This window comes from Babylonia areolata, chromosome 13 (genome assembly GCF_041734735.1).
Source record: "Babylonia areolata isolate BAREFJ2019XMU chromosome 13, ASM4173473v1, whole genome shotgun sequence".
Taxonomy (NCBI): Eukaryota; Metazoa; Mollusca; class Gastropoda; order Neogastropoda; family Buccinidae; genus Babylonia; species Babylonia areolata.
Window position 1 is genome coordinate 5,599,213 of NC_134888.1, and position 17,175 is coordinate 5,616,387.

At 45.5% G+C, this 17,175-nt stretch overlaps 1 protein-coding gene across 1 annotated transcript in view; it reads right to left on the reverse strand.

The window, feature by feature from the left end:
* The window catches only part of LOC143289001 (integrator complex subunit 4-like), a 41,192-nt gene that overhangs the window by 18,938 nt on the left and 5,079 nt on the right, over window positions 1-17,175 (reverse strand). The window contains exons 5-10 of the mRNA XM_076597747.1: window positions 16,051-16,190; window positions 13,675-13,801; window positions 9,398-9,469; window positions 8,477-8,651; window positions 5,772-5,977; window positions 1,366-1,508 (exon numbers count right to left, since the gene is read on the reverse strand). Of these exons, the coding sequence (XP_076453862.1) occupies window positions 1,366-1,508; window positions 5,772-5,977; window positions 8,477-8,651; window positions 9,398-9,469; window positions 13,675-13,801; window positions 16,051-16,190 (863 nt within the window). The remainder of the gene's footprint in view (window positions 1-1,365; window positions 1,509-5,771; window positions 5,978-8,476; window positions 8,652-9,397; window positions 9,470-13,674; window positions 13,802-16,050; window positions 16,191-17,175) is intronic.

The window sequence follows — 17,175 nt, forward strand, 5'->3', positions numbered from 1 at the left end:
TTCTTCAGTGTGACTGACTGTGCCCAGATTTTTTTTGATTTTTTTTCAATCTTCTTCTTCTTCTTCTGTGTCGTGGGCTGCAACTCCCATGTTCACTGGTATGTACACGAGTGGGCTTTTACGTGTATGACTGTTTTTACCCCTCCATGTAGGCAGCCATACTTCGTTTTCGGGGGGATGCATGCTGGGGTATGTTCTTGCTTCCATAACCCACCGAACGCCGACATGGATTACAGGATCTTTAACGTGTGTATTTGATCTTCTGCTTGCATATACACACGGAGGGGGTTCAGGCACTAGCAGGTCTGCACATATGTTGACCTGGGAGATCGGAAAAATCTCCACCCTTTACCCACCAGGCGCCGTCACCGTGATTCGAACCGGGGACCCTCCAACAGAAAGTCCCAACGCTTTAACCACTCGGCTACTGTGCCCGTCCACAGGCGAATCAAACCAAATCAAATTATGGTGCTTAGAGCCTGGCCAAAGCCATTTGAAGGCTATTGCCACGTTAGCTTCTACTTCAAGTCAAGGGTAAACAACACAAGTATAATAAAAACAAGTCACCACATCAATCTTTCCACTCAAAGTTTAAAAACCTTCCAGAGTTTAAAACATTCAAATCTGATTAAAAAATGTTAACTTCTTTCAAGAAGTCCATTAGCATCCACGGAGGGACACCACGAAACCTGTGAACATCACGAAACAAAGCCTTCTCTGAATCTGCTGCGTAATGTCTGTGTCTAAACAAAAGAAAACAAGAGAGGCAAGGCCTTCAAGACTCACTTGTGATACACTTAAAAAAAATCCAAGCTTTTTATGTACTGAGTATAATTTCAAAACGTAATGTTTAAGATGAGAAAGATCAGTTTAAAGCAAATTAAGTCCCTAGCATTAATTACAGAGTAAATTCCCTTTTTTACTTCTGCACCCAAACGTTTCCATGCTTAGCAAAAGATGTTCCTGTATGACTGCTCTTGTTGCTGGGTCAGAATATCAGAGCAAAGTGCCAAGTTTAGAGAATACAAAAAATATAAATATAACAGTAAATGCAGTTTGCATATAATTAGGCTTCTTTTCTTTTCTTTTTTTGTGCCCATCCCAGAGGTGCAATATTATTTTAAACAAGATGACTGGAAAGAACTGAATTTTTCCTATTTTTATGCCAAATTTGGTGTCAACTGACAAAGTATTTGCAGAGAAAATGTCAATGTTAAAGTTTACCACGGACACACAGACACACGGACACACACACACACACACACACAGACAGCCGAACACCGGGTTAAAACATAGACTCACTTTGTTTACACAAGTGAGTCAAAAATTCAAACAAGAACCACCACAAACACCCTGACCCCTGACCTATAGATGGAGGTCCTGTCTTCAGGGTAGCGCATCATGTTTTCCAGCAGAGCCATGAGGGTGCTGTTGACGCTCTCTCGGGTCGCCATGCGGATTTCCCCCAGCAACCCTCGCAGGGCCTCTCTTGTGGAGAAGGAAAAGTCCTGCAGAAATGTAAAATATATCTTAAATGATCTAATAAATAAATAAATAAATAAAAACAACAAAAATCCAGAAACATCACATTTTCATCAAGGTGCAGAATATTTGTATTTGCTTTCCTTTTTATCACAACAGATTTCTCTGTGTGAAATTCGGGCTGCTCTCCCCAGGGAGAGCGCGTCACTACACTACAGCGCCACCCATTTTTTTTGTATTTTTTCCTGCGTGCAGTTTTATTTGTTTTTCCTGTCGAAGTGGATTTTTCTACAGAATTTTGCCAGGAACAACCCTTTTGTTGCCGTGGGTTCTTTTACGTGCGCTAAGTGCATGCTGCACACGGGACCTCGGTTTATCATCTCATCCGAATGACTAGCGTCCAGACCACCACTCAAGGTCTAATGGAGGGGGAGAAAATATCGGCGGCTGAGCCGTGATTTGAACCAGCGCCCTCGGATTCTCTCGCTTCCTAGGCGGACGCGTTACCTCTAGGCCATCACTCCACTCCACTATGCAGCGGTTAATGTCATGCTTTACTGAATAATAACAGTCACTGAGGCATGCACAATCTTGTCTGCTTGGTTTAACTCATTCAAGCCCTGCGCCGGAACACTGCTTTGGCATAAAAATGTGATTCATTAAAATGGCGTATAAAATCCTACATATGCATAAACTACAAGCAATGGCAACAAAATTCTACAGTATTTCCAGCTCTGTCCCCATCTGTCAATCTGGAGGAAAAAAAACCAGTCAGTTTTTGGCATATTTTCTTCGTTTTTTCCACGTCAGTATTGAAAAAGGAACCTACCAAGGCTGTAAACCCCCTAGGGTCGAACAGGTTAAACAATATTTCATTCGGAACATGTCACAATATGTCACAATACATCTCAGTTATAGATCAAAAGGACAAGAAAATCCTATACGAACTCCTGTCTGTTTCAAACAAGATCATGGATGATCCTCCATTGTCATGGAACGAGTTTAACTCTCTCCATACAAACGGCGAAAGAGACAACGTTAACAGCGTTTCACCCCAATTACCATCATCAAAATATTGCAAGAGGAAGGCTCTTATACTGATGAGGTGAATGTTGACAAAGAATAAAACAATTCTTACAAAAGAAGCTAAAGGTTGGGTCATTCAGACACCCACTGGACATCCGAGGGGTTTGTGTAGAGGAGAAGACAGGACTGGCCGTACTGAGTGAGTTAACGGTACCTGGAGCAGAAAGACCAAACCTCACCTGCATGACACCAAACACAACCAAAACAGCCTCACCTGCAGGACACCTAACACAACGAGACAGCCTCACCTGCACGACACCTAACACAACGAGACAGCCTCACCTGCAGGACACCTAACACAACGAGACAGCCTCACCTGCAGGACACCTAACACAACGAGACAGCCTCACCTGCAGCACACCTAACACAACCAAGAAAGACTCACCTGCAGGACCACCTAACACAACGAGACAGCCTCACCTGCAGGACCACCTAACACAACGAGACAGCCTCACCTGCAGATCACCTAACACGAGACAGCCTCACCTGCAGCACACCTAACACAACCAGAGACAGCCTCACCTGCAGGACACCTAACACAATGAGACAGCCTCACCTGCAGGACACCTAACACAATGAGACAGCCTCACCTGCAGGACACCTAGCACAACCGAGACAGCCTCACCTGCAGGACACCTAACACAATGAGACAGCCTCACCTGCAGGACACCTAGCACAACCGAGACAGCCTCACCTGCAAGGACAACTAATACAATGAGACAGCCTCACCTGCAGGACACCTAGCACAATGAGACAGCCTCACCTGCAGGACACCTAACACAATGAGACAGCCTCACCTGCAGGACACCTAACACAACCGAGACAGCCTCACCTGCAAGGACACCTAATACAACAAGACAGCCTCACCTGCAGGACACCTAGCACAATGAGACAGCCTCACCTGCAGGACACCTAACACAATGAGACAGCCTCACCTGCAGGACACCTAACACAATGAGACAGCCTCACCTGCAGGACACCTAACACAACCGAGACAGCCTCACCTGCAGGACGCCTAACACAACCGAGACAGCCTCACCTGCAAGGACACCTAATACAAGACAGCCTCACCTGCAGGACACCTAGCACAATGAGACAGCCTCACCTGCAGGACACCTAGCACAATGAGACAGCCTCACCTGCAGGACACCTAGCACAATGAGACAGCCTCACCTGCAGGACACCTAACACAACGAGACAGCCTCACCTGCAGATCACCTAACACAACGAGACAGCCTCACCTGCAGGACCACCTAACACAACGAGACAGCCTCACCCGCAGGACCACCTAACACAACAAGACAGCCTCATCTGCACGACACCTAACAAACGAGACAGCCTCACCTGCAGGACCACCTAACACAACCGAGACAGCCTCACCTGCAGGACACCTAACACAATGAGACAGCCTCACCTGCAGGACCACCTAACACAACGAGACAGCCTCACCTGCAGGACCACCTAACACAACGAGACAGCCTCACCCGCAGGACCACCTAACACAACAAGACAGCCTCATCTGCACGACACCTAACAAACGAGACAGCCTCACCTGCAGGACCACCTAACACAACCGAGACAGCCTCACCTGCAGGACACCTAACACAACGAGACAGCCTCACCTGCAGGACACCTAACACAACGAGACAGCCTCACCTGCAGGACACCTAACACAACCGAGACAGCCTCACCTGCAGGACACCTAACACAACGAGACAGCCTCACCTGCAGGACACCTAACACAACGAGACAGCCTCACCTGCAGGACACCTAACACAACGAGACAGCCTCACCTGCACGACACCTAACACAACCGAGACAGCCTCACCTGCACGACATCTAACACAACCGAGACAGCCTCACATGCAGGACACCTAACACAACGAGACAGCCTCACCTGCATGACACCTAACACAACTGAGACAGCCTCACCTGCAGGACACCTAACACAACCAGAGACAGCCTCACCTGCAGGACACCTAACACAACCGAGACAGCCTCACCTGCACGACACCTAACACAACGAGACAGCCTCACCTGCAGGACCACCTAACACAACGAGACAGCCTCACCTGCACGACACCTAACACAACGAGACAGCCTCACCTGCAGGACACCTAACACAACGAGCAGCCTCACAAGACAGCCTCACCAGCAGAACACCTAACATAAGCGAGACAGCCTCACCTGCAGAACACCTAACACAACGAGACAGCCTCACCAGTAGGACACCTAACACAGAGACAGCCTCACCAGCAGGACACCTAACACAGAGACAGCCTCACCAGCAGGACACCTAACACAGAGACAGCCTCACCAGTAGGACACCTAACATAAGCGAGACAGCCTCACCAGCAGGACACCTAACACAGAGACAGCCTCACCAGCAGGACACCTAACACAGAGACAGCCTCACCAGCAGGACACCTAACACAGAGACAGCCTCACCAGCAGGACACCTAACACAGAGACAGCCTCACCAGTAGGACACCTAACATAAGCGAGACAGCCTCACCAGCAGGACACCTAACACAGAGACAGCCTCACCAGTAGGACACCTAACATAAGCGAGACAGCCTCACCAGCAGGACACCTAACACAGAGACAGCCTCACCAGTAGGACACCTAACATAAGCGAGACAGCCTCACCAGCAGGACACCTAACACAGAGACAGCCTCACCAGTAGGACACCTAACATAAGCGAGACAGCCTCACCTGCAGGACACCTAACACAACGAGACAGCCTCACCTGCACGACACCTAACACAATGAGACAGCCTCACCTGCAGGACACCTAACACAACCGAGACAGCCTCACCTGCACGACACCTAACACAACGAGACAGCCTCACCTGCACGACACCTAACACAACGAGACAGCCTCACCTGCAGCACACCTAACACAACCGAAACAGCCTCACCTGCACAACACCAAACACAACCGAGACAGCCTCACCAGCAGGACACCTAACATAAGCGAGACAGCCTCACCTGCAGAACACCTAACACAACGAGACAGCCTCACCTGCACGACACCTAACACAACGAGACAGCCTCACCTGCACGACACCTAACACAACGAGACAGCCTCACCTGCAGGACACCTAACACAACCAGAGACAGCCTCACCTGCAGGACCACCCAACACAACCAGAGACAGCCTCACCTGCAGAACCCCCAGCACAACCAGAGACAGCCTCACCTGCAGAACCCCCAGCACAATGTCCAGCTGGTCGTCCCTCAGCGTCAGGTGACCGCTCAGCTTGTGCAGGCTGTGGATGGCGTTGAGGCGCACGCTCTCGATCTCGTCGTTGACCATGTCGATGATGGAGTCCTGCGACAGCACGGCGAAGCGCGGGGACTGCACCGCCAGCTCGCACAGCGAGTCCAGGGCCGCGTTACGCACCTCTGGTGCCGTTGTTTGTTTTTTTTTTGGAGGGGGGGATGGGAAAGCATGGTGAAAAGACGATGGTTATCATTACGTAAAAACGCAGCCAAAAAAAGATGATGTGTGTTTTGTGTGTGTATGTGTGTGTGTGTCAGGCTGTGTGTGTGTGTGTGTGTGTGTGTGTGTGTGTGTGTGTGTGTGTGTGTGTGTGTTTTGGGAAGGGTGTTTTGGGAAGGGGTGTGTGTGTGTGTGTGTGTTTTGGGAAGGGGTGTGTGTGTGTGTGTGTTTTGGGAAGGGGTGTGTGTGTGTGTGTGTGTGTGTGTTTTGGGAAGGGGTGTGTGTGTGTGTGTGTGTGTGTGTGTGTGTGTGTGTGTGTGTGTGTGTTTTGGGAAGGGGGGTATGCAAAATCTAAAAATCCCATACAATTAATGAATAATATAGCTTTTATGAAGCGACTGTCAGTGTTATGTGTACTCCTTGAAGTAGTTTCAACCGTCTACTGCTTCACTAGTTTTTGATGGAAACTGATTTTTTTTTTAGATTTCAATTACGTATTTTTGAGACTTTGATCACCATAATGCGGAATTTGCTTACATGATTTTCTTTTCTTGACAAATATAACCTTCACTGCAAAGGGAAAAAAAAAAAGGATGATGGTTATCATCATATTTTTGTAACTGTGCTCACACAAAGAACTGAAATGATATGGGCATGTCTCACAATGAACAGGACTTGCCAAGACAATTCTGGTTGTTCTAGGTAGTCTAAACAAAACTCATTTCATCTGTGTAACATACATTGTTTTTTTGTGGGGGTTTTTTGGTTTTGGGGTGGGGTTTTTTTTTTCGTATGTCAGGACAGGACAGTGGTGTGCTGTGACATACCCAAATAAAGATACTGTTTGAATTAAAATTTGACTGGAAGACAGGCGCAACAGCCGAGTGGTTACACTGTCAATCTGAGGGTCCCGGGTTCGAATTACGGTGACGGCGCCTGGTGGGTACAGGGTGGAGATTTTTATGATCTCCCAGGTCAACATATGTGCAGACCTGCTAGTGCCTGAACCCCCTTCGGGTGTATATGCAAGCAGAAGATCAAATACACACGTTAAAGATCCTGTAAATCCACGTCAGCGTTCGGTGGGTTATGGGAACAAGAACATACCTAGCATGCACACGCCCGAAAACGGAGTATGGCTGCCTACATGGCGGGGTAAAAACGGTCATACACGTAAAAGCCCACTCGTGTACATACGAGTGAACGTGGGAGTTGCAGCCCACGAACGCAGAAGAAGAAGAAGAAGAAGAAGAATCAATTCTCTCTGGTACAGAGGAGCAGCACCCCAAAATGGAGTTAAAGGTGAGGATTGCAGCTTTGTACTGAATGCGGGGCAGAAATTGGTGAACCAGTGAAGAGCATGCAGAAGATTGAGTGATACTGTCAGTCTTTTTGGTTCTAAAGATTATCCAATTACCATCATCAAAATATTGCAAGCGGAAGGCTCTTATACTGAAGACGTGAATATTGACAAAGAACACCACAATTCTGACGACGGAAGCTAAAGGTTGGGTCATTCAGACACCCACTGGACATCCGAGGGGTCTGTGTAGAGGAGAAGAGAGGACTGGCCGTACTGAGTGAGTTAATCTTGCTGCTGCATTTTGAGCTTTCTGGAGGGTTTTTTTTTTGTATAAAGTATTTAGGACAAACAATGAGGAGTGAGTTACAACAACCAAGTCTGGACAAGACAAGAGAGCACACCAGAGTTTGTGTTGCTTGAGCAGTAAGGAGATGTCGGGTGGAACTGATCTTTCAAATTTTGAAAGTATGCAGCCTTGCAGAGATTGTTAACGTGTTTCTTCGTTGTGAGGCTTCAATCAAACGTCACACCCGGATTTTTTTCACAGAAGATACAAAGTCTACATCCGAATCTCCAAATTTTATGAGAGGAAGGCAAGGAGTTGTTTACACACAGTCTGCTTCAAGAATTAATAATAGCTTCAGTTTTACAATCATTTAACTGTTGTTTGGTCGGATTCATCCATGCCTTAACGTCAGCAATACATAAGAAAGACAGGATCGACTGAGAGAAAAAGGAACGAATCGAGGGGGCCGAGTCGAATCAAGTACACAGAATGTAAGAATACAATAAACACAAGCAGCATGCAGCAAAATAAGGCCAAATGAATACGCTTAATAGCCAAAAAAAAAAGCGTAAGACGAGACAGAGCGTAAACCTGACAAGATGGTGTGGAGAGCCTTGGCCAAAGGAATGGTTCAGCGCTTATAGCTTTTTTAGAGGCGTTTGATTGGCTAAGAGCGGACCGAGCAAGACGGCTCGTCTTTTCACTGTTAGCCGCGTGAAATTTGGCCAAGCAGAGCAAACCGATAGGCCTAGTTTGCATCAGTTTGACACGGTACAGTATATGACACCAAAACATAAATACACAAAACAAACAAAAACCCCATTCCACTTGTAGAGGTCCTCCCCCCCCCCCCCCCCTCCCCCCCCGACTCACCCAGAAACTCATCCTCCAGCCCATGGACGAAGGCCCCGCAGGCCCCGATGTTCATCAGACTGACGCTGTCCGCGTCCATGTTTTCCCGCGGCTTGTCGTCGGCCCACCGTGCACCTGTGGCCCACTCCCCGGACTCAAAGTGCTCCTTGGCTCGCTCGTGAGCACTCACTTTCCGCTGAAAACCCCCAGAGAGCAGGGGGGAAAATTACACTGAGGTTTGTTTTTATCTGTGTGTATGTGCGTATTGGGGTGGAGGTGTGTGTGTGGGGGAAGGGGGAGTGGGAGGAGGTGGAGGGTTGGGGGGGTTGGGTGTGTGTGTGTGTGCATGTGTGTTTGTGAGTGGGTGGGTGTGAGGGATTAGGTGTGTGTGTGTTATGTATGTGTGTGTTTGTGTATGTGTGTGTGAGGTGGGGGGTGGGGGGTTAGGTGTATGTGTGTGTGTGTGTGTTTGAGTGTGTGTGTGTGTGTGTGGGGGGGTGAGTATGTGTGTGTGTTTGTGTTTGTGGGGGGGACGGTTAGGTGTATGTGTGTGTGTGTTTGTGTGTGTGTGTGGGGGGGGATTTGGGGTGTGTATTTGTGTGTGTGTGGAGGTAGAGGGGGATGTGGGAATGTGTGGGGGGAAGGGTTGGGTTGGGGGGGGGAGGAGGGTGTGTGCAGGTGTTGTGTGTTGTATAAGAGAGAGAGAACGAGTGAGAAAGTGAGAGAGAGAGAAGGCATGCATGTGTGTGTGTGTGTGTGTGTGTGTGTAGTTGTGCGTGCGCGTGCACACACGTTGTGTGTGAGCAGGCCTGTGACTACGGTGTGCAATGCATGTGAAAACGTACACATACACTGCACACCCACACACACCCACACACACCCTACATACACACACATACACACTGATCGATCACCTCAGCGATAAAACATACCCATACTTACCCTCATGTTTGACATCAGCTTTTTATCAAGCGTTTGTTCCAGAAACCCTCCGCTGACCTGATGCATTGACCCCTGAAAACAAATAAATCCCATAAATAAACAAGAGAGGCAAGGCCATCAAGACTCACTTGTGATACACTTTTTTTTTTAAATCCAAGCTTTTTATGTATTGAGTATAATTTCAAAATGTAATGTTTAAGATGAGAAAGACCAGTTAAAGAAAATTAAGTCCCCCTAGCATTAATTACAGAGTAATTTCCCTTTTTTTACTATCTGCACCAAAAATGTGTGCAAAGTAAATAAAACTTCCATGCTTAGCAAAAGAGGCTCCTGTTTGAACATAAAATGATAATAATGACTGCTCTTGTTGTTGGGTCAGAATATCAGATCAAAGTGCCAAGTTTAGAGAATACAAAAAATGTAAATATAACAGTAAATGCAGTTTGCAAATAATTAGGCTTCATTTTTTATTTTTTTGTGCCCATCCCAGAGGTGCAATATTGTTTTAAACAAGATGACTGGAAAGAACTGAATTTTTCCTATTTTTATGCCTAATTTGGTGTCAACTGACAAAGTATTTGCAGAGAAAATGTCAATGTTAAAGTTTACCATGGACACACAGACACACACACACACACACACACAGAGACAACCGAACACCGGGTTAAAACATAGACTCACTTTGTTTACACAAGTGAGTCAACAAGCACATAAACAAACAAAGACAAACAATAACATGAATGAGCAAGAAATGAAAACGAAAATGAACATTGAAAAGGAATCTGATGGATCCCGTCACCTTGAACTTTACGACACAGCTTGACAAGCTCTTCAATATCCTACTGACGTAAACAACGGAAAGCCAGGTTTTGTTTTCTATGTTCATGTCAGAGGCTTCATCAAGCTTAACTTTTTGTGTGTGTGTGTGTGTGATCCTGATGGCTTAAGGCCAGACACGGTAGTGAAATTTTGACCAAATCATGATTTTTTATGATTTTCGTTTTTTCGCATAATTTGCTTCTTCAACATCTAATCTTTATAGTCATTTTCATATTTTGTACTAAATCGGTCGCAAAAGGTGTTATATTTGCAAATGAAAGTTGCTTCCTGATGTTGATTTTGTCTGAATTTTTCAAACATCGTCCAAAAGTGTTGATTTTACACCTTAGCAACGTATACTTTCATTTCCCGAAGCCTATCATATCGCATATCAACAGAAACAGCGTCATCTTGTGAATGCACAGACCCGGTTCTTTTAGTTGTTGAAACGGACTATAAAACACTGCGAGCGATTTTCCACACACACTGTATCGCGCGAACTTTCCCGAGTTTTCCCAAATAAGGGCATAGAGTACTATGACTGTGCAGTTTCATTGATGAGACTGACACCAGTGGAAATTTCAGCCAATCAGATTTCATTCCGCTGGGCTCAGCCAGCCTTCGGGCACGCTCGGCTCCCTCCGTCGAGAAGCCAAAATGGCCGTCCAATAACAACAACATGCTGACATGAAAGTGTTTTTTCTCGTCAATTGTTGATTATTTTGCCAGCTAAGACATCTCCTGGATTCATCATGCCTCGGCATAAGCAAGGAAAGAGACGACTGCACTTGATAGCTGCTGCAAAAGCAAATTGAGCCAAATGTGATGCGGCAGCGACTGAAAGCGTGGCTTCGAAGAAACCTTCGACATCAGACTCTGATAAAAGTGCGTCGAGAAGAAAGATCGAAATCATGAACCCTGTCGCATATAATGGTGAGGTGGAAGACCAGAACTGGACTTTGCTACACGTTTTCCAGCTGACCAGACTGATGAGTGACCTGAGTTGCCCAGAATGCGGAGAAACGGGACTGTCAGTCAGTGTCCGAGAGAGGGAGAAAGCTGGTTTTGCGGCAAAGCTTGCCATGTGCTGCGATGGTTGTGGTTATGAAAAGTGCGAATTCTCATCCCCACGAACTGGATTCAATGACAAAAAGAATACAGGTTTTGAAGTAAACAACAGGATGACCATGCTGAGCCATGAACTGGGAGGCAGCTACACTGCTCTTCAAACCTTCAGCACTGTCATGGGAATACCACAGGCATGCATTTGAAAACTTTCCAGGCCCATGACAAGAAAGTAACAGGTATGTTTGTGAGGTTTTTTTGATGGTTAAAAAAATCTTTATCTTTAACTGTGCAGTACAAATACACACAAGTGTGCACACATCCCTGCACTGATAACCACTAGTGAAACATTACACTGTCAACCACTGAATCAGTCACTCAGGCAAAGTTTTGCTTGTTCAGTCTTGACTATGATCCATGTGTGTGTGTGTGTGTGTGTGTGTGTGTGTGTGTGTGTGTGTGTTTGTTTGTGTGTGTGTGTGTGTGGTGTGTGTGTGTGTGTGTGTGTGTGTGTGTGTGTGTGTGTGTTCATGAATGGGTGAATGCATATATATCAGTTATGTGTGTAAATTATGCACAGTGTGTGTGTGTGTGTGTGTGTGTGTGTGTGTGTGTGTGTGTGTTTCATTGCAATAATATTATATATTTATGTATGTGTATATGTGTATGTGTGTGTGTGATATTTAGACTCATCACCTGAGGAAGGAAAGTAAACTATGTAAATGATATAGTTGTGAGCACAGCACAAATATCTCACAAACATTATGCATTTTTCAGCTGCTGAAATTGAATCAGGGTCAACACTCTTAGAACGCACAGCAGCTACAATCCAGCAGGCGTATGCAGAGACCGATGAAGACCTGCAGGGGGCACTGGATAAAGGTGAAAATCCAGTCATCAATATCAGTGTTTCATATGATGGAACATGGCAAAAGAGAGGATTCACATCATTGTATGGTACGCCACCCTACGACGTCTCAACAACCGAGAGGAGGAGGCCAGGGATCCAGATGCCTACCAAGCAGGAGGACACTAGCTTGTAAGTACCCCCTTCCACTGTGCTCTCCAAAACTGCTCTCATATCAGGAGTATGGGAAAGCCAGACCACTGGAATGTGTCTGCCAATCTGTGTAAACCATTTCACGTTCTTTGTGAATTTGTCATCATGTGAGCTGTGAACTGGATTATTATTGGCCACAAAACACTTCAATTTCAACTTCTTCTCTTACCTGGTGGTTGCTGTGCTGTGGATTGACATGCTGGGTGAGTAAGTTGTACTCTTTTACCACTTGTGCTAAACAACACTCAGCCAGTAAGTTTCTGTTCTTCTTTCTCCGTTTTCTGGGTTTTCTGTTTTTCGCACTCTACGCACATTTCAAATGGCTAACACTTTCACAAAAATAAACACAGAGCCTTAAAATTTGGCATGGTGCTTCTTTAAAGTATGGTGCTTAAAAGTACGCATTGCTTTTTTGAAACAAAATGTATAGTTATGTTTTATTTGAATTTTATTTAGAACAATCGGTGCAATATAACTGCGTTGACAAAAAAAAATTCTCAAAAATATAAATTTGTCATTACATCAAAAAGCTATCCGTACTTTTATAGATATTAACATTCCTAAATTAGATCAGAAAACAGATTTTGGCTAAGTGCAATTGAAAAAAAGCCTTAGGCTTTTAAAAATTTTTGTTTGGCAGCCATCTTGGACTGTTTCCATGGCAACCGGAGGTCCAAACACCAAAAAAAGAATAGTTTTGAACTTCCCAGTAAATATACTTTCAAAGTGTAATACATTTTAAATTAAGGCAACAAACACCTCTGATATGAAATTTACTGTAGTGTCTGGCCTTAAACACTGCAATAATGCTACTGATCAACTGTGAAGGAGAAGTAGCAATGGGACTAAACCCTGCATAAAACTGGGCATCAGTATACGGTTATTCCCCTTTAAAAGAAATGTGTTGAGCAAATGAGCACACACTCACATAAGCATACACACACACACACACACACACACACATATATATAAACAACCACACACACACACTACATCCCCACACACACACACACACACACACACACACACACTACACCCCCACACACAAACTCTACGCACACACACACACACACACACACACACAAACACACACAACCACACACACACACACTACACCTCAACACACACACACTACACCCCAACACACACACACACACACACACACAACACAAAAACACACACACAAAACACACACACACACACACACACACACACACGCTACACCCCCAATCAACCCAAACACAACCCATCACCCACACCTCCCGTAGCCCCCCACCCCCACCCCCCACTCCCCCCCACACAAACACACACACACACACACCAGCAACCTCACCAGCAGAGCGGCCGACTCCACCCTGACGTTGACAGAGAGGTCGTTCATCATGTTGCAGATCTTGGCAAAGCCGTCGTCCACCAGTCGGAGGTCCTCCCCCACTTCACCACCTCCAGAGCTCACCATGCTGCAGCACACACACACACACCATTAACCCTTTGAGCCCCGAGTTCCTGAGCAATTTTAACCCTTCTGCCTGAGCTCCTGAGCCCAAAATTTGCAAATATTTGGTATTAAACCCTTTGAGCCCTGACCACTGCTTTACCGGTGGCAGAGAAAAATGACATAATGCCCAGCCACCGGTTGAGCGGTGCGTAAACACTTGAAGCGTGCAGAGTCTCAACCTGGCCCGTCAGGGCAGAAATCAGGGACAAAACGTGCGAGAAAACAACTGTACACAATGCAGCAAGTAACTGATATGCTTGATGATTTATCAGAAGTAGAGTACAACAATGATTACTCTGATAGTGAGGTGGAATTCGAATCGGATGATTTTGCTACAGATAGTGATGTTGAAAATGAATCTGAGCATGCAGAATCAGTTGATCAAAGGAGGCGTGTCAGGTTGAGACTCTGCACGCTTCATGGTAGAAATCGATCTTTTTTATCCAAGATGACTGCCGGAAAAAGAGGGCGCTAGTCAGGGATGCACAGGGGAGGTAACCTACTTCGAGAGGTTATTGGCTGTAGCTACTTTTGCTTTCTCCGCATAGGCGGGTGGTAGTTTGCACAGGACAGGAATCAGACCCCTGCCGGAGTCTGCACCAGTGGGTCACGGTTAAGTATGTGTAATTAAAGTGTGTTTTGGGCAAGTCAAATCTGGCAGAGCCCATCTGCCTCCAGATCAGATTTTAATAATAATAATAATAATAATAATAATATTTTTAATAATAATAATAATAATATTTTATTTTTATATAGCGCTATAATACAAGCATAAGCAAGCTCTAAGCACTTTACAATCCAGTACCTAAAGTGAAACAAGAAAGCATATAAAAAGTAGTAGAAACATAAAACAGAATAATTAATATTACAAAAACACAATGCATAAAACTCACAAAGTAACATACTATCAATACTACAACTGTTACACTCCAACACTCACACTAACACACACGCACAGACACACACATGATCAAACGGCTGAGATGACAGCAATTTTCACTTAAAATACACACATGTAAAAAAGAAACATAATTGTAACCTGCATGCCACAGATTTGGTAAAAATTGTAAAATAAAATTCTGGGTAGAAAAGGTAAAATCGGGTCATTCTCCCTTTCGAACCACACCACCACCGTCCATCTACCCACCCCTATTCTCTCTACTCTCCCATCACACACACCCACATCGCCATAGGTTTACTCCGTACAGGACTTGATAAGGCATGTAGGTCTGGGTAACACGGTAACCTGTAGCCTAGAAAAACCTCTCTCGACAAAAGACAGTAAAACATCAACAACAACAACAACAAAAGCAAAGAAATCTGCAGAACACCAGCCGCCGTGGCAAAGTGGTTAGTGTCGAGGACTGACGGCTGGGAGGACGCGGGTTCGAATCCCAGCGGAGGTGGGTTTTTTGGCCCGTGGCCGGCTCCTACCCAGAGCTGAGTGTGCTGTGGGCTTAAATTTGGAGACTGAGACCACACAGTCGAGTGTCATCCACTTCAAGGATGCGTCTTTGGGTGTGCTGCTCTAATTACCTGACCAACACTGCAAGTGTCTGTATCTCTTGGGCCTGGTTAACTCAAGGATATCATTATGACAGGAAGCGTAGAGTACAGCCTTGTCAAACAGTCCCAAACCAAAATGGACCTCCATAGCAACATCGACATCATCACCGTCGTCCTCCTCCTCCTTCATCGTCATCAATATAAACAAAATAATCTCAAAGGCCTTTCATGCCCTGCTCTCATGGTGACCTCAGTTTCGATACCCCTCCACTTCCGTGCTTGGGGTGAGTCCTGTCAATGTCATCAGTGTCGGCAGATTCATGGGGGGCTGCTGTTTGAGGGACGTGGTGGCGGTCTCCACTCTGGAAGAGATGCTCACTCAGTCTGGCTCCACGACTACGCCATTATTGTCGTTAGTAGGGGGCTCAGTAGGTGGTGTCCTAAGTACGTTAAAACAGAACAGGCGCCACTGAACACCACCGAAGTGACTCAGCAGCAGTGCGGGGTCTCCTCTGGTGTGTGGCCTCCTGGCGACCTAACATCGATAGTTCCCTGTGGACTGCTGACGCTGGAACTGCGACAGACGAACCCGGGTGTGGCCGTGTATGGGGGAATCTAAACTGAGCGGCGTGGGAGTAATGCCACTGAAACGGTGCAGATGATGGGGCAGCAAAAAAAAAAGAAAGAAATCTGCAGAACACTCACCTCTCAGGGTACAAGCGACAGAGCACCCACACCAGTTTCGTGGCTTTCCGACGAACGTCTTCGTTGTCGTCGCCGAGACCTGAGCACGCCTGACCGTACACGCTCTGACTCAACGACCGGCCTCGCTCGTACAGGCGTAACTGTAAACATTGAAAACGCATGTCTCTTCTTTTATTTATTGCCATCAGAAAAGTTGACTGCGGAGTAGTAGGCAGCGAGAGAATTGATTCAAGAGTATTGGGATCAATTCTCAAACTTGCCAGTATTTTCTTCCCCTCCACTAGACCTTGAATGGTGGTCTGGACGTTGGTCATTCAGATGAGAGACAATACACCAGGTTCCCGTGTGTACCATGCACTTAGTGCACGGAAAAAAAAAAACCCACAACAACTAAAGGGTTGTCTATGACAAAATTCTGAAGGAAAATCCACTTTGACAGGAAATAAATACATTTGTAGGCAGAAAAAAAAGGGGTGCTGTTCCACTGTGGAAAGCGCTATCCCCAGCCTGAAACAGCCTGAATTTCACTCTAGAAATTTGTTTTGACAACACCAACAACAACAAGAGAGGCAAGGCCTTCAAGACTCACTTGTGATACACTGAAAAAAAAATCCAAGCTTTTTATGTATTGCGTATAATTTCAAAATGTAATGTTTAAGATGAGAAAGACCAGTTTAAAGCGAATTAAGTCCCCTAGCATTAATTACAGAGTAATTTCCCTTTTTTACTATCTGCACCAAAACGTTTGCTAAAATAAATAAAACTTCCATGCTTAGCAAACGAAGTTCCTGTTTGAACAAAAAATGATAATAATGACTGCTCTTGTCGTTGGGTCAGAATATCAGATCAAAGTGCCAAGTTTAGAGAATACAAAAAATATAAATACAACAGTAAATGCAGTTTGCATATAATTAGGCTTCATTTTTGACTCACTTGTGTAAACAAAGTGAGTATGTTTTAATTTATTTTTTGTGCCCATCCCAGAGGTGCAATATTGCTTTAAACAAGATGACTGGAAAGAACTGAATTTTTCCTATTTGTATGCCTAATTTGGTGTCAACTGACAAAGTATTTGCAGAGAAAATGTCAATGTTAACGTTTACCACAGACACACACACACACACA